This window comes from Penicillium rubens (genome assembly GCF_028828025.1).
Source record: "Penicillium rubens strain IBT 27055 chromosome Unknown utg000002l_segment0_segment0, whole genome shotgun sequence".
Lineage (NCBI taxonomy): Eukaryota > Fungi > Ascomycota > Eurotiomycetes > Eurotiales > Aspergillaceae > Penicillium > Penicillium rubens.
In genome coordinates this window covers 627961-654172 of record NW_026890600.1, presented here as the reverse complement: position 1 = coordinate 654172, position 26212 = coordinate 627961, and the positions used below count along the sequence as shown (strand labels likewise).

Genomic DNA, 26212 nt, shown 5'->3' with positions numbered 1-26212 from the left:
CATCTACGAATACATCAACATCGTCTTTTGTCAAAACATCAATTTGATTGCTGGATCTCGTTAGGCATTCTTCGTTTCTTGTCACATTAGCTTGTCGCGGTGATATATGCCCAAGGGTTGAGACCATTCTCGCGCTGGAGGGTGGCTGCTTTGCAGCCACTCCAGCGCTTGCGGAGGAAATGCATCGTGACACTGGTAGTATCTGCATGGACAAGATCGCAGTATGCACCGATGTTATCTGCAAGGAAGATTTGCGTTTGGAGATCGGAGCTGAACATGTTGTACAACATAGGCCCACAGCCCAAGTTTAAGCTAAAATGAGATCAAGTCACTGAAACACAGCTATGGACATACTCACCAAGAGAGGAGCAGTCATCAGGGGTGTCGGGAAGATGTGCAATGACATAAACCGCCAGATATCTACAGATAAAATACCTAGACCATTGTGGGTAGAGTTCCTCCGCCACACTCTCAGCCTGTTCGGGGTTTTCACTGTCGGAGTCCTCTCCGCTCACGGATATGGGCAACTACATACACTAACCTCGTCTTCGTCTTCGTTGGACACGTGAGTATTATTTGAATATAATTCTGCAAGACACGCAATGCCAGCACGCCGAAGAACTCAAAACTCAGTCTGGTGGCCAGGTGATATCGGCCTCCGTGGTTCCAATATCATGCAACAAGCGAGGAAATCCTCATCAAAGTCCCAGTCGCAAACGGGAATCGGTAGCGTTTGATCGCGAGCCCGGAGTGGTACGTTCGTCGTGAGTGGTTGCGTGTACGTCTCTTTGGGGAGGTGCGTGCGCGCAGAGACGTTGATGCGTTGTGCTAGTGGGGTTTCGGGGATTGGGGTTGGAGGTTGGTGCTGTTTTGAGTAGATCTTGGGCTGGGGGTGGGACGGCGGTGAGGCCGTATCTGTTGGTTGGGTTTGGGGATTTTCTGCTTTTTGAGGCTTTTGGGTTTTGATTGGGCTCTGTGGGTTGGTGGCGGGCTGAGATGGCCACGGGGTTGTTTTGATGAGGAGAATAAGATGATTTTAGATGTCGTATTTGTTATGTGTTGCCATGTGTTACTTTGAGGGCTGACGGAAATTTTATCGTGAGGTATATCTTGTCCGACATTAGCTATATATGCCCGATTTGGGTTTGTAGAGAAGCCAAGCAAGTACTTTGGATAAGCTTTGATAGGAACTACCGAGGTGCCTAGGTAGGAGGTAATGGATTTTGAGTCAGTTTAGTCCATCGTATTCGTACTTACTCCGTACTCTTAGTTACATTGATGCCGTACGATCTATGCAAGGATCAGTTGTATGGTCTGAGTGTGGCGGAGTTTATGTGGGAGCTATAATCCCTACATACTCATAGCGAGGTACTTGGCAGGAGAAAACAAGTTATGGTCCGTCAAGTTCCGGGAATCAGAGTTTGATTTTCTTCTGTAAAGTCGATCCAAAGCAAAAAAGCAAGTCTTGGATGCTACGTCGGACTCCGTCCACGTCGATCATATATGTAGGGGACGTCACCACTCTGTCAAGGGCATACACATGTATTTAAAGAGACATAGATGGTGTCTGCATGTGGACTTTGATTGTAGTCTCCAATTCTTCTTTATTCGAATTAGTATATCCAATACATATTCAATCTCCAGGTTTTTAATCTTTTAATATCCCCCCTTAATTGCCAAATCGGGATCTCAAGCATGTCTTGGCGAGTGAGGCAGTGCAAGGCACTATAGAGCTTGGTATTGGTCTTTGCGGTATTTGCTCCTTATTCGTTGTTTACCGTAAATATGAAGAATTTTCTTGTCAACAGAATGTCCAACGTCTCTTATAAGTTTATAAGTTAATAGAGTATATCATATATATCTGTAGAAACAGTAGTGGGCTGTGCTAGATCTCCAAAAGTGGAGAATTCAACATACAACATAGTCTCTGTAACAGTACGAAGTAATAAAAGTGAAGTTCTCGACCGGAGTGGAGAGCAAATTGACGTCTCTCCCGGCGGCAACTTATTATTACCATTGCCGCCTCCTATCTTTTACACTTTCACACCTCTCCAACCCTTGTCTTGTGTCTGGGAGTTTAGGAGTTAGGGGAGCTCTTATCATTCTCTCTACGCTTCTTACATGAACTATCATCCCGGTGCCACGCATGAGTCGCGCATTGGATAAACACTCCCACAATGTCCGACCCGCGCCCAAACGATGAGCCGGGACAATCCTCAACCCTGCGCAGAGGGCGCGCCCCGACAATTACCATCGACACCTCGGCCGTGAACTCCCCCGATAGCGATCACCCTCCCATCCAAGTCCTTTCCGGAGGATCACGAACCTACACCGACAATGCAACTGCCCCCGACACAACCGCACTGCTGAGCAATGGCAGTGTCTCTCCCACGGATATGCGGTCCACAGCCTCGATTCGCTCCAATGCCTTCTCCGAAGCTCGTGACCGTGAGAGCCGACCAACCTCACCCCATAACATCTCCTCGCCCAAGACGAAGGCGCCCGAGACACATTCAAACTTCCTTTCTGTCCCCGGCACACGCTCCCGAGGTAACTCCTTGGAGTCGGACGAGACCAGCCAAACATCGAGCACCTACGGCGGCGACACATACGTGCCCTCGGCATCCCAAGAATCACGTTCCGATTTGGCCAAGAATGCCGCCATAAACGACGTACACGATGAGGATGCCCTGACCCCAGACCCCGGCCGTGAATCCGAGTTTGAGGTCGAGGACAACAAGTTCGCCTTCTCCCCTGGTCAGCTGAACAAGCTTCTTAACCCGAAGAGCTTCGGCGCCTTCCATGCGTTGGGCGGCCTGCGAGGACTAGAGAAAGGCCTCCGAACTGACGTCAAAAGTGGCTTGAGTGTTGATGAGACTACCCTGGATGGAACCGTCAGCTTTGACGAGGTGGTCTCACCTTCCTCGCCTGCCTCGTCAAAGAATATGCCCAAGTCGACCTCTCCGAATACATCACCGCCACCCACCACTGAGGGTCCTATCGTAACCCAGGGCGGAGAAGGTTTCTTCGACCGCAGACGTGTCTACGGGGATAACAAACTTCCAGAGAGGAAATTGAAGTCTATTTGGGAGCTTGCATGGATCGCCTACAACGATAAGGTCCTGATCTTGTTGACGGTTGCGGCTGCAATCTCACTTGCTGTGGGAATTCCACAATCGCTCAATCCAGTAAACGATGAACCTGGCGTTGAATGGGTCGAAGGATTGGCTATTCTCGTGGCCATTATTATTGTGGTTACAGTCGGCGCAGCGAATGACTGGCAAAAGGAACGACAGTTTGCGAAGCTCAACAAGAAGAAAGAGAATCGACAGGTCAACGTAAAGCGATCCGGCCGAACCGAAGAAATTTCCGTCCACGACGTCTTGGTTGGCGATTTGATGCTGCTAGAAGCCGGTGATATGGTCCCAGTTGATGGGATCTTGATCGAAGGCCACGACCTCAAGTGCGACGAATCTTCGGCTACTGGCGAGTCTGACGTTCTCCGCAAAACCCCAGGCGAGGAAGTGTACCGGACAATCGAGCAACACGAAGACTTGAAGAAGATGGATCCTTTCATCATTTCCGGTGCCAAGGTCTCCGAGGGTGTCGGCACGTTTTTGGTCACTGCTACCGGTATGAACTCTACCTACGGCCGGACGATGATGTCCCTCCAAGAGGAGGGCGAGACAACTCCTTTGCAAACCAAGCTCAACAAACTAGCTGAGTACATTGCCAAGCTCGGTCTCGCTTCTGGTCTGTTGCTGTTTGTGGTCCTTTTCATCAAATTCTTAGTTCGTCTTAAGGATATTCCGGGTGGTGCGGAAGCTAAGGGTCAAGCATTCCTACGGATTTTCATTGTTGCTGTTACAATTGTCGTCGTCGCGGTACCTGAAGGCTTGCCGCTGGCTGTCACGCTCGCTCTGGCCTTTGCTACAACACGAATGCTCAAGGACAACAACCTGGTTCGCTACCTCAAAGCCTGCGAGACTATGGGTAACGCTACCACGATTTGCTCCGACAAAACTGGAACTTTGACAGAGAATAAAATGACTGCAGTGGCTGCGACATTAGGGACCACGTCTCGGTTCGGAAAGTATTCTGGTGTGTCGTCCGACGATCAGAGTGAGATCAGCCCCTCGGATTTTGTCTCTACTTTATCGTCACCGGTGAAGGATATCCTACTCCAGTCGATTGTCTACAACTCAACCGCGTTTGAAGGCGAGACAGATGGAGTTAAGACATACATCGGATCCAAGACAGAAACTGCCCTCTTGACTTTCGCTAGGGATTACCTCGGAATGGGGGTCCTTAGCGAAGCGAGAGCAAATGGCAAGCTCGCCCAGATGTTCCCATTCGATTCTGGCCGCAAATGCATGGCAGTGGTGATGCAGCTGGATAATGGGAAATACCGAATGCTAGTCAAGGGTGCTGCGGAGATTCTAACCTCCAAGACAACCCGCATCGTCCGAGACCCCACTGACTCTCTGTCGGAGGCTCCTATTACCGACGACGACAGAACTTCCCTAGACAACATTATGAACAACTACGCCACCCGCTCCCTCAGATGCATTGCCCTAGTTCACCGTGACTTCGATCAATGGCCACCTCGTGGGGCCCCTACTTCGGAAACCGATCGCAACCAGGCAGTATTCGAACCTATCTTCGAGGACATGACAATGTTAGGAATCTTCGGTATTCAGGACCCTGTCCGAGAAGGTGTTGCCGACGCAGTGTACACATGCCAACGAGCTGGAGTGTTTGTCAGAATGGTAACTGGTGACAACATCGTAACCGCCAAGGCTATTGCCCAGGAGTGTGGTATCTACACACCTGGCGGTATCGCCATCGAGGGACCCAAATTCCGGAAGCTGAGCACACGCCAGATGAACCAAATCATCCCGAGGCTTCAGGTCATCGCCCGCTCTAGCCCGGACGATAAGAAGATCCTGGTTAACCAACTCAAGAAGCTTGGAGAGACCGTTGCTGTTACTGGAGATGGTACCAACGACGCCCAAGCCCTTAAGAATGCCGATGTTGGTTTTGCAATGGGTATCACTGGTACCGAAGTCGCCAAAGAGGCCTCTGACATCATTCTTATGGATGACAACTTCTCGTCTATCGTCAAGGCCATGGCATGGGGTCGTACTGTCTGTGATGCCGTTAAGAAGTTCCTTCAGTTCCAAATCACTGTCAACATCACCGCCGTCATTCTCACCTTTGTCTCTGCAGTCGCTAGTGATAGCGAGGATTCAGTGCTCAGCGCAGTACAGTTGTTGTGGGTCAATTTGATCATGGACACCTTTGCCGCTCTCGCTTTGGCGACAGATCCTCCTACGCCAACCGTACTTGACCGCAGGCCCGAATCAAAATCTGATCCATTGATCACTCTGACAATGTGGAAGATGATCGTTGGGCAGTCCATCTATCAGCTGGTTGTAACCTTCATTCTGAATTTCGCCGGAGGCAAGATTTTCACTTCATGGGATTACGAGCATTTGCAGACCGTGGTTTTCAACACTTTCGTCTTCATGCAAATTTTCAACCAGTACAATTCCCGGCGCATTGACAACAAGCTCAACTTCATGGAAGGTATCTGGAAGAACCGTTGGTTCATTGGTATTCAGGTCATCATCGTCGGAGGTCAAGTCTTGATCATTTTCGTTGGTGGCGCTGCTTTCTCCGTCAAGCGTCTGGACGAAGGCTCGCAGTGGGCCGTGAGTCTTATACTCGGAGCAATCTCCCTACCCATCGCCGTGATCATCCGTCTTATTCCGGACGAATTTGTCTCCAGACTCGTTCCACACTTCTGGCATCGCGACAAGGGTCCCGAGTTGGTCGTCTCAGACGAGGACCGCAATTACGAGTGGAACCCGGCTCTGGAAGAAATCCGCGATCAGCTCGCCTTTATGAAGCGTTTGCGCGGCGGTCGCCTACGACACATCCGCCACAAGCTGCAACACCCTCAAGAATTCCTTCCTCGGTCCCGCAGTGGCTCTCGCTCGCGTGATTCGTCCGCCCCGCCCACGCCGAACGGCGACAACGACAACGACAATGGCAGCCCGACCCCGGCCACTCCAGAGTCTCGTTCCAGACGCAACACACGGTCACGATCGAGCTCGACGTTCGGACCCGCCGCTGCTATGGCAGGAATCGTTGCCGGTAGTATTGCCGGATGGTCTCCCATCGAGCGAGGCCACAACGAGCCCGACGTCGGATTCCCGACAGGCGGCGGCCCTCACAGTGGCCTTGATCGCGAACAAGGCATCGAAGTGCACCCGGATACCGCTGCCGATGACCGTATCCTGAATGAGTACTCCGCTACCTCCAAGACACCCCCTAGCCAGAATCCGGATCTGACTCCGTTCTTCGAGCATGCCCCGTCAGTGGACCGCGCGCCCTCTAGCCGTGGTCGTCGCTCTTTGTCTCAGCGATCGAGATCGAGATCGAGTCTCAGTCAGTCGCATGTTTGAGCCACTCTCGCGTTTTTAATACTCCTTTCCTTTTTCCCCCGAATGTCGGGATATTTTAATAATTCGTTATGCCCTTATTCCCCTTGACTCAACTCTACTGCTCTATTTTCGGTGTCTGGAAATGGGTTCGGCGCAACGCTGTTGAAAATTAAGCATAGACTCTGTACTTTTGGGTCCATACAATCATTTGCATTCGGGTTTGGTGGCCTGGTTGGCCTTTTTTTCTTTTTGATATCTCTGGCGCATACGGGCCTCGGCGCCATCTAGCATTTCCTTGTCTGTTCTTTTCTTTTACTGCTCCTGATTGTAAAATTCAAAGATTTCGAAGATACCAACTTTTTTCCCTCTTCCCTTCTTCATAAATTGCTCTAAATGCTCTGTTGGACATCGGTTGTAGATTCCTGCTTTGTAGGCTTGCTCAAAGGTAATTCCACTGCTTACTCGTGTTGGTACATACCCCTCGGTGATGAAAAGGGGTGCATGTATTACAAGCTTTGAAGGATATCTTATCCTCCAGAGTCAAGTATACATGCATAGCATACAGCACTAAGTTACCGTGCCTGCAAACTCCGCTGAAAATCAGGCAATCGGTGGCCATACATCTCTGCTCTTCTTAGGGTTTCCATTACCATCAGAGAACACACCTCTTTCCTCCCAAGACTCCCATCAGGCCAAAGGCAAAGGACCTAGCACATCAATGTGCTGAGTCCGTATACTCCAGACTAAGAATTGCCTTCGTCCCAAGGATCTCCCACATTGCTGTTGCTAGGCCCCAGATATCTGATGGGTACGATAGTGGTAGACGAGGAGAGACAGAGAGACAGGTTAGTCTATTTACTATTCTCACCGCCACTTGAGATTAAGGACTACAAACAATCTGATTTCAAAAACCAATATTCCCGGTATTTCCAATTTGCAAGAGTTTTTCTCATTATGCCTGGTCCGAAAAGCTCTTCATCACAAAGTGGTCAGAATGCTGACCATAATACAGACGACAGCAGTTTCGCAGGCTACCGATGGACTTACTTCGCCTCCATCACAAACGCAACTCTGCGTTTGAGGGTCCAAAACTTCATTGACTCGACAAACTGGGATGCGCTCATCGAGTATGCCAACAGGCTGCGGAATGGAAAGATCTGCAAGTTGCTGCCAGACATCGGTCTTGGATACAACCATCTGGTTCGCATCATTGAATTTCAGGACGATGTGCGTTGGATCGCCCGATTGCGAATGCCACCCCTATCCAGAGCGCAGGCTAGATCAAGCGTCAACAAGCAAATCATGAAAAATGAGTACAACACGATTCTGCTCGTCAAGCAGAAAACCAAAATTCCTATTCCGAGTGTACATGCTATTGAACTTGACGCCGAAAACATCGTGAAAGCGCAGTTTATGTTGATGGACTGCTTGAGGGGTAATGCCGGGATAGACCTTAGCATGGAGGTCCCCAACTTCTATAAAAGATGCGTTTTTTTCGAAAATGGCGGAAATTCAGGTATCATATGGCGTGCACCGACTTCCATTCCGTCAAAAACTAATCCTGATTTCCCAGGTCGATTTGTCAAGGGTACAACTACCAAGGATCGGTACTATCCTCCGCCAAAACGAGGACGGCTCGTTCGATCAAGGTCCTATACCTGGTATAGGCGGTCCTTTTGAAACAGCCACTGAGTTTTTCCAGGCGTGGGCGGCCAAAGTTGAGTTCGGAATATCAGAAGCGAAGTTGAGAGAAGCAGCGGGTTCATTCGCAGATGAGCTATCTTTCTCTGCGTCTTCCTTCATCTCTCTAGTGGAAACTCTTGCAGGGAATCTTTCTGTGCAGGATAAGGGTCCGTTTCCATTGTGTCACGGGGACTTTGGTCATAACAACATGGTTTTTGATGACGAGTACAATCTTTTGGGTGTCATTGACTGGGAGGCTGCTTATGCTGGTCCATGGGAACTCTTCGGCGAATTTCCGTTGACTCTGTCAATGTTACCACCCGACATGGATGCACCCTGGAATTACGACGAAAGTGGGCTTCCAAGGGATGCTGAAAGCCTACAAAGGTGTGCTGACAGACGTGACTATGTTACAGCAGTTATAGAGAAGGAGCAAGAGATGAATGTGGTTGAAGGATGCCGTCTTTCAGTTGCATTACAAGACTCTCGTAGGCAAGATTTAGCTGCAGCGATGAGATTATACAGTAGGGGGAAGCCTGGATATTATTCAAAAGTGATTGAGAAATTTTCTGGAGCAGTTACCTGCTAGACTCTTTCACTTATTTGGATTATCGAGATAGCTAATCTAACGTTTCGGCGAAGAACATAAAATTGATCAAAAGTGTCAGAATAGCACAAGTGCAAAGGCCCTCTCTAATTTGCTGACAGTAAACTTAATGCTGTCCCAAAGCCTTGGGACGGCAGCTAGAATTGAGGATGATCCATTTCAAGATCTCGACTTGGATTACTTGGATAACTTGATGAAAGGCACAGGAGAGGATGGACGAGGTGGCGTAGACATCACGCATCACATACTAATAACTGTATGTAGTCTGTTTCTGATAAGCCTCGTTCATATGGCTACAACCACACTTATCAGTTAGCTCTGCAGATCTAGGACGAGGTAAGCGGCATATTGAGAACATGCGAATCTCATGCCCTATCTCTATTTTATCTCTACTTTCCTTTCTTTATATTTCCAAGGCGAACAGATACTAAAACGCTTTAGTGTTTCAGCCGACATTCATTTGGATTTGGGAAAAGAACAGCAGACAATTAGCCCCATTCTTATATACATTGACGATCTATATGGCTTGGGGTTGGACGCTTTAAAATTTTACCGCAACTACAGTTTCAGGCAGATGTTACCTACCTACCTACCTAGGTAGGTAGGTAGGTAGGTAGTTTCATCAGAATTTGTCATTACCGAATTGTGGCTACCTGTATAAGGCCCACATAACTTCAGATGACTATGTAGCAATAAGGAGTTCCCTTCTAGATCGGCAATTGCTGTATTCGGAAAATAGCAGGCAAATTTAACAAGTGGCATTATTGGATTGCATCCTTGCTACAGCTACATTGGAACTTCCCTTTCTAGGCCGCTGATCCTGCTGAATAGAGACAACATTGAAGGGTGCATTTATTAATTCGACCACATTGGTCCGATTCTTTCGGCAATCCCCGACTCTTTGGAAGAGATCTATCAGATCGACGTTTTACACTAACCGACTCGGACCCTACCTAGGTTGTAATACTATAGATCGGTTCAGCTGAGCATCGCCGGAATGATACATATCCGTGATCTACATACTATATCTAGATATGTAAGCCAGGTCTCGGCAAGGACCAATCTTGCAAGGGTTTTAGGTCCCACTAGAGAATCTTTCAGCTCTATTCTTTACGCCAACGACTTGGTCCCTAGTGAAATCACTGCGAGACATGACGTTAAACATTACCTAATGAGCATATAAAATGGGTGCCATCTCACCTATATACTAAAACATCAACATCAAGCAAAAGCCGCCAAGCAGGCAAGTCCAAATATGTTGTCCCGTACTTTCAAGTCGGTCGTGATCGCGCTGGCGTTCGGCGCTATCACCGCGTCGGCACAGGACTTCGACGATCCGATCCCGAGCCGTCGCCTCACTGAGTATCAGATGCCGCCCGCCACTCAGACGCATGAGTTTGCACGCGTGCCGGACACGAACCTCGTGTTGCTGTCGCAAATGTCTAACAGCAACCTTGTCAAGATCCAGCTAGATCCAACTACCGAGGAGTTCGTTGCTCTTCACTCGTTCCCCATGGGAAAGGATAGTGGTTCGGGGCTACATGGCGTGTGGCCATCGACCGTGTACCCCGGCAAGGTGTGGCTGTCGCTGCAGCTCGAGAACAAGCTGCTGCTCGTGGACCCCGGCAAGGAGTCCTGGACTACGCCGACCATCCTACAGACCATTGATATCCCGGCGCCGGGAAACGGCCCGCATTGCGTGTTTGAAATTGGCAACCGCGTCTGGGCCGGCCTCAAGGAGGAATCCAAGCAAACAAACAAATACTATGTGTTCTCGGCTGATGTCTCCAACCCCACGGACTACACATTATACGAGTGTCTCGACAGCCCTGTCTTTATCAAGGAGGAGCCGACCACCGGCTTGATCTACGTCACGCAAGACCGGGACTCGTCCATCATGCGCATCGATGTTTCTACCGGCGAGACGGAGCAGCTGCCAATCCCGCCTAGCGTCGGTAACACCGCCGTCGGAATGACCACCGCCTACGGTCCTATGAGTGGTGTGTGGTTCACTCTCGCTGGGAATGCCACTGGCGGCACCGGCGCCTTTGGCCATATCGGATCCGATGGCGAGATGCGGTTCTTCCAGCTTCGGAACCCACTCGGCGTCAATGCCGCTCTACTCCATCTCGCTGACGCGACGACCGAGGATGGTGGCCCGGCCTTGTGGCTTTTGTCAACGTCGCTGCTCAGTAACGCTTCGTCCGATGCCCTGATCCATGTGACTTTTGACGCCGGCGTCACGTCCATTGCTGGCGAAGAGTATATTTCTATGCTCACTCAGAACTCTAAGGTGCACCGCGTCGTGGCCTTGAATTCCACGGTTTTGGTGTCCGAGCTCAGCACCTTTGCTCTCGCCCAACTCAGCTACAGCAACACCGTTGCCGGGCAGTGGCAGCCAAGAGAGTCTGTCGGTGGCAGCGCGGTTAACGCGGAGGGTTGGTGAAGAGGAATATTCGGTGGGAAGCCTATAGATAGATATCTATGGTGTTTATAGATACCTTACTTAATTACTAATCTAATCATATATTACACGGTTGAAGTTTTGCGCATTTAAATGTTCAATTGGCAAAAGGATTTACATTTACATATTGAAGGGAACGCTCTAGGCAATATGCTCTCTGGTATATGGGTCGATTCAGCGCACGTAATTCGTTATACCCACCAAAGACATGTAAAGAGGACTCGGACGCTCCAAGAAGTGAGTTCAGAGGTGTACGAGTGTGTATTCTCAATCTGTATCTGCTACTTCCTGCTACAATGCGACATATGTAGAATATACAATAGACGACGTTGGGACCAGCGAAATCTCAATGACAGCGCCACAACGGCCTTTCCGTAACTTTGGACAGCCGCTTGATCGCTGCCCTGTTAAAACTCGTCTCTTGAGTATCCAGTGACTCGTTTGAATGTCCTTTCCAAAGTTCCAAGTACTTCTTAATTACCTAGGTACTAATGTATCTTATATAATTTTGTAATGGAGTGTACAAGTTATTCCTACCTAGGTAATATAGTAAAGTAACTGAATACTCAGGTCTTGAGGGCCAGGATAGGGCGATACGACCTTTCTAGTATATTTCTGTCTCCACTACGGGGAGTACTCCGTACTTAAGGCGATAATAGAATTCGACGGGGCTTATTATACGAACTTATTACCCCTTTCTACCTAGTACTCCGTGCGCAGTACCTATGTTGTAGGAAAAATAGGCAGGTTCGCACTACATAGTGACACCTGTCTAAATACTAATACTCCTCCCACTTTTAGATACATTTATTCCCCACCCTACGCCCGCTACCATGAAGATCGCTACCATGAAGATCACTCCTTTCTGGGTCTCCATCGCCCTATTAGTTCCACAGGCTCTAGCAGCCTCTGCTACATCCACTACTTCTACTGCCGCGGCACCAACCTGCACATCTTCCCTCATCACCAGTCTCTGCGGGTACCAGCGCCCTGGCCCAGAGTTTGCCGTCGCTAGCGACGGCAGGCCCCACTGCTGGGACTACTGTAACGCCCACCCTCCCTGCGATTTTGTTATCTTCTATCCCGCCAACCCTTACACGGGCACCGGCACGTGCTGGCTGTACCCGGGTGAAACCTTCGACGCGAGCAAAGGCAGTTCGGATTGTACCAATCCCTACCTGTCCGTCTACAGTAAGCCCGTCTGTACCGGGAGCGCAACCACCACCGCTGACGCCTGCGCCGCCACCGCGACTCCCTCTCCTATTGCCTCGGTCTGCGGGTACCCGCCGCCCGATGACTGCTTTTACACCTGTGTTGCTAGCTCGGGTGCATCGCACTGCTTGAGTCTATGTGCAGAGGCCGATTCCTGCAGCTATGTCGTCTTTAATCCGAGGAACCCAAGCCTCTCGCCGTACGCCTCGGGTACTTGCTGGATATATTCGAACGGCACATTTGACGCTGGGTTGGCGACCGATTGTACTGGCGCCCCTGAGCAGTTTGTGTACGACAATGTATGTCCCAAGCCATCGCCTTCATCGTCTTCCCTTTCATCTTCTGTTATGGAGCTCTCTAGTGGCACTGGATCTGCAGGCACTACTCCGGGAGCAACTACTAGCGCTGTTATGGAACTCTCTAATGGCACTGAAACTGTAAGCGAGAATTCTGCGCCTGCCGGCCGCTCGCTCAGTAATCCATTGGCTATAGGCGTGGCTATGTTAATATGGCAGGCTCTTTAATGATGTCCTTGTATGTGCTGGTTGCTTGTTAGCTAAACAAGCTATTGGAAACAATATATTATATCTTAATGGACTTCGTATGAGGTCACTCACTTCTCCTCACGTATCTCTCGTTATTGTAGAGGGTATGTCAGTATCCTTGCGATCCGTTGCTATCAGCACATTGCCTAAGCATCTCCATCTCGAAAACGAACGACGGTCTCATTACGTTTCCATCTGGCAGCAGCTCGGACTCGGCGCTCTTCTATTACTTGGAGACTCGGGTGAAGTTCTGTCTCCGTGGGCCACCAATAAAGAGAGAGTTATGTCAATTTTCTGAGGATTCCTAGGTGGGAACGAGATCTAAATACTCATGATGTAGAATCAATATGCAACATCAATTTTACCTTGTTTTATCAGAAACTTGCTATTCAGGGGGCCCGGGATGGATGACTCCCGAGGTGTATAGGTAGGTCAGTCCACCAACACAGTACTCCTGTCGTATATTCGCCGATTCGCCGAGCTGTTGTAATATCACCCACTACAGCAAATTTCAAACTCTGCCAAGAGAATATCTGACCAATATGCTATCTCGAGTGCTTATGATCTTTTGTCCAAGTTTGGCGGGGTGATGCAGGCTTCACGGCGGACAGGACTGAAGTAAAATATCTAACTTCGTACTCACAGTGGTATGCATGCGATGCCCTAGTTCACAAACGGAAGACACCCCCGAGGTCCGAACTTGCAGGTATATTCTACCAAGCCCTCATCCCACACCCCCTCGCCCGAACCCAAACATCCACAATCCGAGCAGACTGACTGTCCCGATCCGAATCGACAACAAAATACCACCCGTAAAAGGCGCCAGTGACACAAGCATGATTCGGGTGCACTTTGACCACTTGTCCAATATGCAGGGGAATCTTCGTCTGGGACTCACTGTCCCAAGTCACAATTGCATGCTCCTGACTGATCCTCTCAACAACCAATCTCTCTGATGAATCTTTGCACACCCCATCTATTCGCCAAGAAGAAATAACCCCCCAGCCGGAGTAACTAGGACACGGCTCTCGACCCAGTGCGAGCGTCCCGGCAGCCAGGAGCGCCTCGGGCTTCTCACGCTCACCATCGTTATAGACGCTGCATACTTCGGCGAGCACCGAGATGGCAATTTCATCTTCCAGACATCCAGAATCCGCGCTAGCATGTGTGGAGAATTGTTGCATATCTAGAATGGGATAGACGCCAGCATGCAACTCGACATTTGTCTCACGAAGCAAAGCCTTGAGCTCCCGCGCTTCCGAACAAAGAGTGTCATCACGCAGCAGGTTCTGAGACGAGACTACCTGCGGCGTGGCACCAACACTGATAATCAGTTCCCTTTTGGGCAGTAGCTGCAAATTCCTCTCTAAGGCGTCTTTGCATCCGCGGATCTCACTGATCAAATGGCCCATCGCTTGCTCCGGGGTTGTCCCGCTATAACTGAGACTGCTGTGGGAATACAATCCGAGGAGTCTTGCCCCGCCTTTCTCCTCAGCGGAGGCAAGCTTCTCAAGTAACCCGTTCTTGTTGAGAGAAACGGGTGGTAACCCGGCGCGGTGGTAGCCCGTGTCGACCTTGACAAAGACACATGTTGGATGTCCTGCCAGAGAAGATAGTTTCTCCAGGTAGGGGAGTTGGTCTGGGTGGTCGATCATCACGGTAATGCTGTTCTCGCCTAGCTCACGGGCTGCCTTGGCCAGTAGGGGAACCTGTGATGGGACAAGGGGGATGCCGTAGAGAATGTTAATTTTGCGGCCTTCTTGTTTCAGTTCTTGTAGTAGAGGTATCATCATCTCGATCTCTATGACTGTGGAGGCTATGAAATTGGCCTCGGTGCTATCGCCGACTTGGAGTTTGGCGATTTCGGGTGTCTGGTGTTCATATGTTGAGTGCCATTGCATGGAGAATTTGGTATTAGAGTCCTTTTTACCTTGTGGGATTTAACATGAACTCTGAATCCGACGTCGAGCGTTTTGATTGTGTGTAGCATTGTTTCGCAGTGTCGGCGGATGATTGCAACGTCGAGCACGGCGGCTGGTTTGGGTACATCGCTGATGTCTTTGCCGATGTAGAACTGCTGTAGGTCTTCCTTAGAGGGGGTTACAGAGGCCATTTTGAAAGATGTAGGTGGGAAGCCCTGGAGTGTGAAATGGATGACTACGGAGACCGTGACACACCTGGGCACATCCACTAAGCTACTTTAGGTACCCTAGGTATGTCCACCGGCCGTCATCGACCTATATTCCGTATAATTGTCAATTTTGGACATCCAAGAAACACCCGTTTATATTGATATTTTTACCGAAACATGGCCTCCGAATATTGCTCCATACCCCTGCCGCAATATTTCACGATCCCCTCATTAACCTCACGTCTGACTCCACTTTTCAGCCCCCTTATTTGCGTGACTCGGACGAAAAGAATTCACTCACCATATATGAACCGTACTAGTTAACTGACCAGTCATACCAAGCAGAGGAATCGGATTTAAGGGAGATAAGCAGAGCCCTCAATTTCCTTTCTACAACAGTCAAACTTGGAAATTGTTATTATCCTTCCTCTCCTTCCTCAATATCACGTCTAAATAGATTATTCTTCCGTTCCGCAACTGACATCCACTCTGCATAACATGTCATCTCCTATATGGCTCATCACGGGTGCCTCTAATGGCTTTGGCCTTGAGATGTGTCTTCACGTCCTGCGCGCGGGGCACCGTGTTATCGGCTCTGTCCGCAGTAAGACCAAAGCCGCCATTGCAGTTGAGCAGATCGAGCAGGCTGGAGGCTCGGTGATTGAGTTGGACATGACAGAGTCGCAGGCCAGCATTGCAAGCAAGATACACGCCCTTGGTCGCATTGACTATCTGATTAATGTTGCTGGCTACTCCATCCTGGCCGCGTGCGAGGACATTACGTACGTAGCTACCAACGTGAATAAGGACGATCGGTCCTAACTTTTTATAGTGATAAAGAAGCAACTCTCCAAATGACCACTAACTTCTTCGGTCCCCTATACACTCTACAGGCTGTCCTCCCTGCCATGCGCGCACAGCGCTCTGGTACTATTGTCAACATCTCCAGTGGTGCCGCCCAGGACCCCCTACCGGCATGCTCTTTGTATAGTGCTTCTAAGGCCGCGCTGGAGGCTGCATCCGAGTCGCTTGCTAAGGAGGTCGCACCTCATAATATCCGCGTGCTGATTGTCGAGCCCGGCAATTTCCGCACCAACTTTGTCGGCGCAGTGAGTCTTTGATCTTGTTTTCCCTTTCAATTTCGATATAAGTCGTTAGTGCTAATTTAATGGCGTTACAGTTGGCTGACGCAAGTCCCAACCCGGCCACGGTCGCTCCACACTATGATGACCCCGTGGGCGTGGTGATGCGCAAGTTCCTCACCGTCCACGGGAAGCAGCCCGGCGATCCCCAGAAGGGAGTCGAGCGTATCTTCGAGGCCGTCACGGGCACTGGAATGGCTGGCCCCTTGGCAGGCAAGATTTCTAGACTAGTTCTGGGGAGCGATGCGTATGCGAGGATGCAGAAGAGCTGCGAAAGATTCAGCAACGATTTGAGTTTGCAGGAGGAAGTTTCCTTGAGTACCAATTATGCCTAAGATGGACAGCCAAGGACGGGCAGTAGCGAGCATCAGGATGATACTGTAACTTTTACCTGTACGTTGGCTATACCTTGATTCCTGTCACCTATTAGAGTATCTCCGTAGTATCTGTTACTATAAAACTATTCAAAAATTGCCTAATCTACTAGGTTACCATAATAATTTACGTCGGTCGAGAATTGCGGCCAGCGGTAGACATGCCTAAAGTAGCTTAGCGGGAGTGTGTCTCGAGATAAAGCGTGCGGAGTCGCTCTCATCTGTATTCTCTTTGCATCTCAATGGCAAAAATGTGGGATGTCAATTCCGACATCGCCATACACCCTCCAATATCCCGTCCCCCGGGTATTCTCTGATTTGACCGACTCCTCCATTTCCCAAAGTTGAGCTGGCGTAGGGTAGGCTCGGTCTTAGACTTGACCACTGTTGTCACCTCCCTCCTGGTTCGAGTCTTCGGCGTCTAAAATATAACATATAACTATTAGAGGCAAAGGCTCAGGTCAATTGTGTGATTGGAGACAAGATACCTGAAGTCCGCACAATGAAAAACTGCGCCGCAGCCACTGGTCGAACCATGTGACGAACAGAGGTAGTGACCATCCCATTGCGAAGCACGAATTCAATAGTCGATACTCGCATCAGACGCGAGCTTTGCATCGCCCACAGTGCTGCGAGCCACTCATTGTAGGTACGAACAATGCCTACCGCGGGCTGGAGGCTTCGGATATTCCTCACACGGGGCCGGGAAGGGTCCAAATCGATGTTTCGGTATGGGGAGGGTACATGGAACTGGATCTCGTCAAGTTCCGGGTTGTACTGCAAGTGGGTTTCTAGGTCAGCAAGGAAGGCAGGGTAGTCCATGCCGATCGCCTCGTTGGTTCTAGTTGGGAAGAAGTAACTGCCAGCCCAGAAAATGGCCACATTGTCTGTGGTCGCAGGTCGGCGCACGACGATCATGCCATCGCGGATTCTGGGTCGGAAGATGGACGGCGGGGAGGTATAAGGAGGGTCGGCGGATGCCATGGTAAGTTCGGTATTGATGAGGATATTGTGTAGTCAAAGCAAGCACAACTGGAGAAAAGCCAAATGGGGTGAGCAAGAAGTGAAAGCTCAGATCGAGGTTCAGTCAAAACAAACCAGGATGGGAACTATGAGCGTCAAGTCAAGAGGTGAGGATGTTGGATTGTGCGTTTGGGTGACACGTTTGCCACGTTTGATATGAGATCTTGAATCCTACAAAGGAGAAACGGGATCAACCAACCCCCGATTTTGGATTTCATAGATTCGAAATAGCTGAATATCTCCCCTCGCTCGGCTTTCCTATTCGGAATGAGCATCCATCCAGTTCCCCGGTGCTTCATTTCCCTGGCATTGGTGCAAGATCCGTTATTCTGCACTACATCTCCCAGATTGGCTGATTGAACTTCCTTTCTCCATATCGTATAACCACCAGAAACACAGCCCCATCGCTTGATAGTATACCTTGAAGAGGCATCCCGCACTGCAACGATCTCATCGCTGTCAATTCAGGCTCAGAATTAGGCTGCTTATAGATTTAAATTGAGTCAACAATCGCCAGACACATTTTTCAATCAAACTGGGAGAAGTTATGTACGAGACAGTCGTGCATTTTGAGCTCTCGCGGACGGCCTTGCCGGACGGCGCCATTTGTGCTATCCATGTTGAGTGACGCGTTGGATGCAGAGTTCAAGACTTGAAGAAAGAAATCGATGATGAGTGTAGGGTGAGAGGATGAGTATGGCACGAGTCAAATCGAATGAGAAGAGTAGAAGAAGACAGAGCAATGAAGCGGTGATTTATAATTATAAATGTATGACAAGATCCGAGATGCATCTGAAACATCTCTCAGTTATCCATTCTTGATGATCCCGCTGATCTGCGATATATCTGTTACTTTTTCATTCCCCTTCTTTCGCTTCCTTTGAATCTCTTCAACTGAACAGTTCACGTCCTCATCCTGTTCCTGTTTTCCTTCGAGCTTTAAAGAAGGGAGCTTTCTGTGCAGTTCTGTATGCTCCGTCAGAGCCAGGTTGACTTATTGGAAGATATGCTCTGGTATACCAAACTCGTTCCTGGTCACAATAAAGAAGCGACAGGTCAGTCCGTGTCCCGCTGCTGCTTCCTTATTTTGTAGGGCTATCAAAACACCCAGCCAACCGTTTCGGTATCTAATGGCATATTCACAGTCTAATCCATCAATGTGTTCTCGATGATCTCATAGAAGCACATGGGTATCATGACTGCAGCCGAAATCAGACCGCAGAACTTCGATAAACCGGTCATAATCGAGTTCTACAGCCATGCCAGCGGGCGGGGTGCGTCCCTTCATGGTGTTTGCGAAGCCAGAATAATCCGCTGGTCATATCACGGTAGTGGACCTTGACAAGTCTGTCTAGCAGGAAAGGTCTGGCACTTTACTGGGTTGTGCTTTGGCTATGTTGTGTTGTCACTGGCGATCCTGCATAAGTTGGTTCTGGGGATGCTCCTTGAAGTGCTGGTTGAGGTGCTGGGTGAAGTGCTGGTCGAGGTGCTGGTTGAGGTGCTGGTCGAGGTGCTGGTTGAGGTGCTGGTTGAGGTGCTGGTTGAGGTGCTGGTTGAGGTGCTGGTTGAGGTGCTGGTTGAGGTGCTGGTTGAGGTGCTGGTTGAGATGCTGGTTGAGGTGTTGGTTGAGATACTGTTGAGGTGCTGGTTGAGGTGTTGGTTGAGGTACCGGTTGAGGTGCTGGTTGAGGTGCTGGTCCAGGTACCGGTTGAGGTGGTGGTTGAGGTGGTGGTTGAGGTGCGGTTGAGGTGCTGGTGGAGATGCTGGTTGAGGTGCTGGTGGAGGTGGTGGTTGAGGTGCTGTTGAAGTGCTGGTGGAGGTGGTGGTTGAAGTGCTGGTGGAGGTGGTGGTTGAAGTGCTGGTTGAGGTGCTGGTTGAGGTGCTGGTTGGGGTGCTTGTGAGGATGGTAGGGGGCTTGCAGCTTGCAAAGGGGTAAAACCAGCTAATTTCTCCTGATGGTATTTGTATCTGAAATTCTCAATGGTCTTGGCAGAAAGGTAGCTTGCTGTACCAGCTGCACCAGCTAGAGAGCGTGAGTGTTGAAGAATGACGCGATTGGGTATATTCTGATCGATTAGGCTGGCGATCTCTGCCTTCCGTCTTCTCATCTCCCGCTGACGATGAGACGTCCAGGCTGACGGTGGCGCACCTTCATGGTTATGAAGGTGTTCCGTAATCCGGGTGATTATATACCGGCGGGAGATGAAGTCAAAACATAGCTCGCCGGCAAATGGACAATTGGTAGCGAGGTGGGTGGTGTTGCGTAATGGAGTACCATCCTCCCTTTTCCGGCGTCGATCTCGATACTTCTGGCCTCGTTGGCATCGAAAGGATACCTTCGGGATGAGACCCTGGGTATTACGCCATGAATGTCCCTTCGAGATGCCATACCCCTGTGTTGCAGCCCACTCGCCAATCCAATCTATAGCCTCCTCAATTGTTCCGAAAGATCGATCGTTGACAGGGGGTGGGAGCATTCCCCAGGTAGGACCGGTGGCAGGCTGGGTGGCAGGCCGGGTGCCAGACTCGGGGGTGGTCTCGGTAGAAGGCATCGCGGTTAAAACGCGGTTTAAATTGATAAAAGCAGGTAGTATATATAGCGCAGGCAAAAATGCAGGTAAAAGTGGAGTTTCCATTTTTGTGGGGAATCGGCTAACCCTATACAGATCATGTGACTTACGAATAGCTTCACTTTTTGTAGATACAGATCAGATTAAAAAATGTCTTCTACCAAGGTATTACCATAGAAAATGGCACTCATATTGAAAACCGACTGCCAGGAGTGACTAACCGCTAGCGTGGTGCCATTGGTGTTTCTCTTGACCTTTTGGTCAAATCTTGTTTTGAAGTCATTGTGAGAGACATCTTGGCCTAGTTACTGAAGATAGAGATTTCACGGGTATTGCTGGAGAAGTTCAGTGATGGGTAAACGGTGTTATTTGATGTTTAGTAGGCAAATGCTCAGTCTACACAGAGACAAACGCATACCCTGCATGCATTGCATGTATGCATTGTATGCATGTATGTCAAAACATCATCAAAACACAAATCAATCTGGTTTGTATAGTAAAAATCGTAGACAAAGACGGGATCCAAAGTTTCAATTCGCATCCATCTCTTGGCTGCTAACTAGCAGCTTTCGCAGCCGTTCGAAATCGACTTTTGGCAGTGCTTTTGTCAATGCATCAGTTTTCTTTGGTGTCGATAAGCGGGATATTAATATGCTTCGATTTCAAAGCATGTTTCACAAATTGGTATTTGATATCTAGCCACTTGGTGCTTTTGTTATAAGCGTCTTTCTTGAGAATTGTGACGGCGTTGTCGCTATCTGTATAGATCTGGATTGGCTTCGTGGTGTCTTCTAGCAAGTGTAGTTGTATAAGGAGCTTTCCTAAATAGAGATCTTCTAGTACTACTCCGTCGAGAGAAACATACTTCGCGATCGTGCTTGGGATCCTATCGCGAGGGGTCTGGGTGAATGATTTCACACGCACACACCCCCTGTACTTGACGCATATTCAAATGTTTAAAGGAAATATTGTTGATGGCTGATTGACACAGGGAAGTATTATAGATCAGCATTGTATCCTCAAGAATATGTATTTACTGCATACGTCAATTGCTCCTCAGTTGATACAGACTCAGCTGTTCTAGGGGAAGGAAAAAAGCCCAATCACCTCGAGTACTTCCAAGTATTAGGAGATATTACGAGCAATGGCATCTAATGATCCTCACAGTCCGACTCGCAGTCCGTCTCACGCCTGCAGCGTGGCGCCACAGAGAAAGCAGGGCCCGTGCATCTAGATGATAGATCCAGCTGGCGTACCAATCCAAGAATTCTGGAATAGAATCAAAGCGTGCCTTACGGCCGTACAGAGGCGTAGGATTGTCAACCTCGGCCTTATAGAAAACCACCCGCCACCCCCACTCCCGGATGTTGGCAGCATCCTGGATGTCTTCATCCTTATGCTTGTACTCGTCGTCGTCATCTGCCATCAGCCGATAGTACACATACGCAGTATACCACGCTAGGCATTCGTACCGCTGGTTAAATCCAATACCGGCGATGAAGCCAGCCCTAACATCTAGGTCGTCGTCAATAAACGCCTGCAGCTTCTTATTCTCCAACTCATCTTCCAACTCCCGCTGCAACCGCTCTTGCTCGCGCTTCAGTAGCTCCGGATCCGCCAATTTGTCGCGCCTCTGTCTCTCATCAAGGCCCTGCAGTTCCTCGTCCTTAACCCCAATCGACCAAGCCGGTATGAACGGCGCAATACCCGAGAGGCGGAAGTCAACATCCACCACCCCCTGGGCATACTTTAGGAACAGAGCTAACTCGTCGCATGGTGGGATAGTCATGGGGCTACGATCTTTGTGCCAAGTGCACGCGTCGTCAAGCTCCTCATCGTCTTCGGCAACAATCGCGTCCGCCTGCTGTTGGCCCACGCGTTGAACTGTGGTGAGGTACATCTGTCGCTACTGACCTGTGCGCAGTAGGGGAGGCTCTACACCATCCACCGCTTCATAGGCGGGCAGGACGTTGAGAATAGCAGGAATATCGAGGTCTTTGACTGGTGTCTGCGGTGGAATCCGAATATTTTTGCCGCTCCCACACGTCTCGGGGACTTCGTCATCCCATTTGATATTGTCCATATATTTGTACTGGCGGAGCCGGCAGCGCTTTTCTTCTTCAATAGCTAGACCGTTTCCTTGGATTTCATTGATACGGTCTTGAAGAAACTTTTGATTTGCGGCAGCCATTCTGCTACGGAAGCGGGCAATGACAAGGCGCATGGTTTCCTCTGCGTTTCTGTCCATGCCCGAGGTTGGGGTTGAGCCTGAGTCTGCCATTGATGTCGTTGATTACAGCTTCTTGTCATTTGCGTCCGTTTGTTGGTGGTTCCTTTGTTAGTAGTTTACTTGTTGTGTTCTTTTTCTTCTCTGGGAACCACAGAGAAATAAGGGGTTTCAAAACTGGGTAATGACCATGTAGACACGGTCAGATCTAGTGCCAGCCAATGGATGCACCCTCATAAAGCGGCGGCAGATCAAATAGGAAAGCCCCACACGCCAGGGAAAAGCCGGTAGTACATCCATGGATATGTACACCTACACCTAATCGGTTAACGCAACCTTGGAAATCCTACCTTTTGTTAGGGCTCACGTATAATTTAGCTAGATTATATATCTAAATAGTATAAATAGCACTATAGATCCATGGATGTTATAGTTTCGTCGCACTAAGATAGCAAAACTCAAGCAAATGTTTGCCGAACAGATACAAAAGACTATGATAGATGTCGGGATGAAGAGGGTTCTGCTCCATTAAAGAGCATGTAACACCATTCAAGCCTTCGTAGTGCGCCTCGTACAATATACTGATCGGCTCGATAGGCTATATGATGATGCCGAGGACAACCGAACCCCCCGTTGAGGAACTCTATATATAGTAATCAAGCCAAGTTATGAGTGAATTAGTAAACATTAATCAGAGCTACTTAAAAGAACCCCTTCCCTCAGACTTTCTTTTCCCTGGAGCTATAGCGAATCACCACGGAAAATAGCCGGGGAAGTATTCGTCCATGAATCACAGGGTACATTTCTCGCGGAACTTGCTCAACGGAGCTTCGGACTGATCAGCATCCTCCACTTCGCGCCTTCCTAGCCGGAAGCTGAGCACAGTATAGAATCGTGAGATAAATACATACTCCTTGCGTCGACAACATTCCAGAGCATGCATATTCGGAGCTTTCCAGTATGCCACTTACCCCATACGGAAGTGTATTGCGGATCACAGGGGTCGGCGGGACTTTTATTTCTCATGCTGAAGCTGTCATGGGCCTATGTTGTATCCCTTCCCTTGATGGTATCATGAGGTGGTTACAGACCCCACCGAATATGTGTTGGTGACCTGTGGATGGGTCAATAATGTAGTTCCTCCCCACTTGTATCTGGGGAGAAGCTGGATATCTCACTTTGCTCTCCACAAGACGATTGATAATCTACAATCTGCAGAGCATGCTCTTTCACGGCTGTATCGCAGTGATGCAATTTCAGTGCTCATCATTGAATACCGTCTACAAGCTGCTTGGTTGGTGCCTTGATTGCTAAGGAATGTGTATGTCCACGGGTATCCTGTTACCCCTCGGGTCGTTACACCGTCTCTCACTGGGTAGACAGGGTGATGTCAATGTCCAGCAGCCTAGCAATGGCGCACTGGCCCTGAGTGCTTTTCCCTTATATCTATCATACCATAGCTTTTCCCCGTCCATAATGTTTTATACGAACGGCTCATTTCCTTCCTCCTTTTTGACTGCTGCATACTCTGGATTTACGACATCCAATCTGTACGTCAGACTCGGCATTTATACCTCTATTGGAGGATTCGGATTGGAAGCTTCTTTTCACGATCATCTCAATCCCGTATAGCTAGCCCGGTCGAGATACCCGAGGATGAAGCTCGAAGATGTCGAAAAAAACCCCATCTCGCCCACTCTTAGGAGTCTGAGCCAGACTCAACTCGACAAAAGCGCCTCCAACAGTTCCTCCGATGACTCGGACCTCGCAAAGCCCGAACCCTTGCCGCAATCAAGATGTCAACGATGGATCGCAAGCCTAAAAAATGTGGAGAGACGTGGCGTCGAGCCCGTTCCCATCGAAAAACGAGAGACAATAACACCTTCAACCATACTTCATATGCTGCTAATGTGGTTCAGCATGACATTGGCGACAAATAACATCATCGTTGGATCAATGGGTACACTCGTGTTAGGCCTCAGCTTCAAGGATGCGGCCCTCTGTGCTGTATTTGGATGTTTAGCCGGCAATTGCACTGTCGGCTTTATGAGTATATGGGGCCCGAAAAGCGGAAACCGAACTTTGGTATGTTGTTATTGAAATATCGGTGGAGTTCTGCACAAGACGAGGAGAGAACATCCGCTCATGAATCCGATAGATCGTGGCCCGATATTTCATGGGCTACTATCCCAGCAAAGTCTGCATTATCCTGAACCTCTTCACCAATATCGGGTATAGCATGGTAAACAGCGTCGTCGGTGGCCAGATTTTGTCCGTGGTATCTGGCGGCCATCTTTCCGTGATAGTAGGCATTATCATCATCGCCGTTTCTAGCTGGGCTATGGCCCTGTTTGGCATGAAAATCTTCCAACTATATGAACGGTAAGTATTTGCCGCCCAGCACACCTTAAATGCATATTCTAATCGATATCAGAGTTGCCTGGTTGCCACAGCTGCTGGTGATATGCGTGATGGTGGGCTCAGCAGGGCCTAATTTTGATTTCAACATCCAAACGCCAATGTCAACAGAGCAGTTAATCGCCAAAAGAATCACCTTCTTCTCCCTGGCATTGTCCATTGCCCTCGCCTGGGCCCCACTCGCCGCCGATTACTATGTGTATCTCCCGCCGCAGATGAAGAGCTCGCGGACATTCCTGGTCACAGTCTTCGCTGCCACTAATGGCATGTCAGTTGTTCTCCTTATGGGCATTGGCCTTGGAACAGTTATCGCCAGCTCGGCACACTTCGCATCCAAGTATGGTAGCAGCCCTGGAGGAGTCCTGATGACAGCATACGACAGTCTGGGAGGGTTCGGGAAATTCTGTGCTGTTATCAATGTCCTTGCTTTGGTTGCCAATAATACTCCCGGGGCGTACTCAATGGGAATGAACTTCCAGATGGTTGGTGGTATGTTTGGAAAGGTTCCCCGACCGATCTTCACGACTCTCGCTACGGTTATCTACGCCGCATGCGCGATGGGGGGCCGGGACCGGCTGTATGAGGTCTTCAAGTCTTTCCTGCCTCTAATCGGATACTGGGTAATGATGTTCGTTGTGATTGTCTTCGAAGAACACACGGTTTTCCGACGTAATAGAGGCTATGACTGGTCTCACTGGAACTGTCGCGACAAACTGCCTTTGGGAATCGCAGCGGGGGTTGCTTTCCTGATTGGCTGGGCTGGTGCAATTGTTGGCATGGTAAGACATTGATTCTCAGATTCTTGTTGGCCATGTCTTGCTAATACTCAAATTAGTCTCAAGCGTATTATATCGGCCCCATCGCGCAGATGGCCAACGGAGCTGATCTGGGCCTCTGGCTAGGTGCGGGCTTCACGGCGATATTTTTCCCGCCGTTGCGGGCATTGGAGCTCAAATTTATTGGTCGCTAGTGGTGTGCCACTCTTTTTGAATGTTGGCATAATGATCTGCCAGGAAGCATGGAGGCAGCACATTTTATATCCTCAACATAAACCAGAGAGTATATAGCGATAGCATGGGGAACTGTAAAGACCCGATGTGGACTTGAATAGAGTTTAAATAATGCAAAGATGTATTCATCCTAGGCCCATGATTCGCTTAAATTTACTAGTAAAACGCCGTGGCTTACGAGGCGTGGTCGCATGCGCTGTACACAACTGTGGCTTGCCTTCAGATATCACAGTTAGCTGGGGAATGTTCTCATTTCTCCCGAGGCTCGGTATTTCGGGTGCCCCGCGTTTAATATCGTCCAATTATATTCTCCAGATTAAACAAAGTTAATGGAATCAAATAGGTAAATCATACAGC

At 49.3% G+C, this 26212-nt stretch overlaps 11 protein-coding genes across 11 annotated transcripts; 6 read left to right on the top strand and 5 right to left on the bottom strand.

Annotated features, from left to right (window-relative positions):
- Nucleotides 1-86: 86 nt before the first annotated feature.
- N7525_002691 (putative urea hydro-lyase/cyanamide hydratase) lies at nt 87-278 on the bottom strand (the record flags this gene model as incomplete). Its single annotated transcript, XM_061212404.1, has 1 exon — nt 87-278. One exon carries the CDS (start codon nt 276-278, stop codon nt 87-89), a length of 192 nt encoding a protein of 63 aa, XP_061069425.1.
- Nucleotides 279-2177: 1899 nt separating this feature from the next.
- Nucleotides 2178-6470, top strand: pmcA (putative P-type calcium ATPase; the record flags this gene model as incomplete). Its single annotated transcript, XM_002559704.1, has 1 exon — nt 2178-6470. The coding sequence occupies one exon, from the start codon at nt 2178-2180 to the stop codon at nt 6468-6470; it is 4293 nt and encodes a 1430-aa protein (XP_002559750.1).
- Nucleotides 6471-7403: 933 nt separating this feature from the next.
- N7525_002689 (phosphotransferase family protein) lies at nt 7404-8721 on the top strand (the record flags this gene model as incomplete). Its single annotated transcript, XM_061212403.1, has 2 exons — nt 7404-7913; nt 7966-8721. The coding sequence occupies 2 exons, from the start codon at nt 7404-7406 to the stop codon at nt 8719-8721; spliced, it is 1266 nt and encodes a 421-aa protein (XP_061069424.1).
- A 1273-nt stretch (nt 8722-9994) lies between these two features.
- N7525_002688 (uncharacterized protein) lies at nt 9995-11185 on the top strand (the record flags this gene model as incomplete). Its single annotated transcript, XM_002559706.1, has 1 exon — nt 9995-11185. The coding sequence occupies one exon, from the start codon at nt 9995-9997 to the stop codon at nt 11183-11185; it is 1191 nt and encodes a 396-aa protein (XP_002559752.1).
- An 851-nt stretch (nt 11186-12036) lies between these two features.
- N7525_002687 (uncharacterized protein) lies at nt 12037-12939 on the top strand (the record flags this gene model as incomplete). The annotated part of the gene is made up of 1 exon (XM_002559707.2): nt 12037-12939. One exon carries the CDS (start codon nt 12037-12039, stop codon nt 12937-12939), a length of 903 nt encoding a protein of 300 aa, XP_002559753.2.
- Nucleotides 12940-13673: 734 nt separating this feature from the next.
- N7525_002686 (uncharacterized protein) lies at nt 13674-15073 on the bottom strand (the record flags this gene model as incomplete). The annotated part of the gene is made up of 2 exons (XM_002559708.1): nt 13674-14831; nt 14891-15073. 2 exons carry the CDS (start codon nt 15071-15073, stop codon nt 13674-13676), a joined length of 1341 nt encoding a protein of 446 aa, XP_002559754.1.
- A 516-nt stretch (nt 15074-15589) lies between these two features.
- On the top strand, nt 15590-16568 carry N7525_002685 (putative short chain oxidoreductase/dehydrogenase; the record flags this gene model as incomplete). The annotated part of the gene is made up of 3 exons (XM_002559709.1): nt 15590-15873; nt 15924-16200; nt 16272-16568. The coding sequence occupies 3 exons, from the start codon at nt 15590-15592 to the stop codon at nt 16566-16568; spliced, it is 858 nt and encodes a 285-aa protein (XP_002559755.1).
- A 410-nt stretch (nt 16569-16978) lies between these two features.
- N7525_002684 (uncharacterized protein) lies at nt 16979-17591 on the bottom strand (the record flags this gene model as incomplete). Its single annotated transcript, XM_061212402.1, has 2 exons — nt 16979-17028; nt 17096-17591. The coding sequence occupies 2 exons, from the start codon at nt 17589-17591 to the stop codon at nt 16979-16981; spliced, it is 546 nt and encodes a 181-aa protein (XP_061069423.1).
- A 1444-nt stretch (nt 17592-19035) lies between these two features.
- Nucleotides 19036-20182, bottom strand: N7525_002683 (uncharacterized protein; the record flags this gene model as incomplete). Its single annotated transcript, XM_061212401.1, has 2 exons — nt 19036-19274; nt 19336-20182. 2 exons carry the CDS (start codon nt 20180-20182, stop codon nt 19036-19038), a joined length of 1086 nt encoding a protein of 361 aa, XP_061069422.1.
- Nucleotides 20183-21335: 1153 nt separating this feature from the next.
- Nucleotides 21336-22481, bottom strand: N7525_002682 (uncharacterized protein; the record flags this gene model as incomplete). The annotated part of the gene is made up of 2 exons (XM_002559712.2): nt 21336-22084; nt 22115-22481. The coding sequence occupies 2 exons, from the start codon at nt 22479-22481 to the stop codon at nt 21336-21338; spliced, it is 1116 nt and encodes a 371-aa protein (XP_002559758.2).
- Nucleotides 22482-24083: 1602 nt separating this feature from the next.
- N7525_002681 (uncharacterized protein) lies at nt 24084-25815 on the top strand (the record flags this gene model as incomplete). Its single annotated transcript, XM_002559713.1, has 4 exons — nt 24084-24512; nt 24586-24809; nt 24862-25624; nt 25681-25815. 4 exons carry the CDS (start codon nt 24084-24086, stop codon nt 25813-25815), a joined length of 1551 nt encoding a protein of 516 aa, XP_002559759.1.
- Nucleotides 25816-26212: the final 397 nt, after the last annotated feature.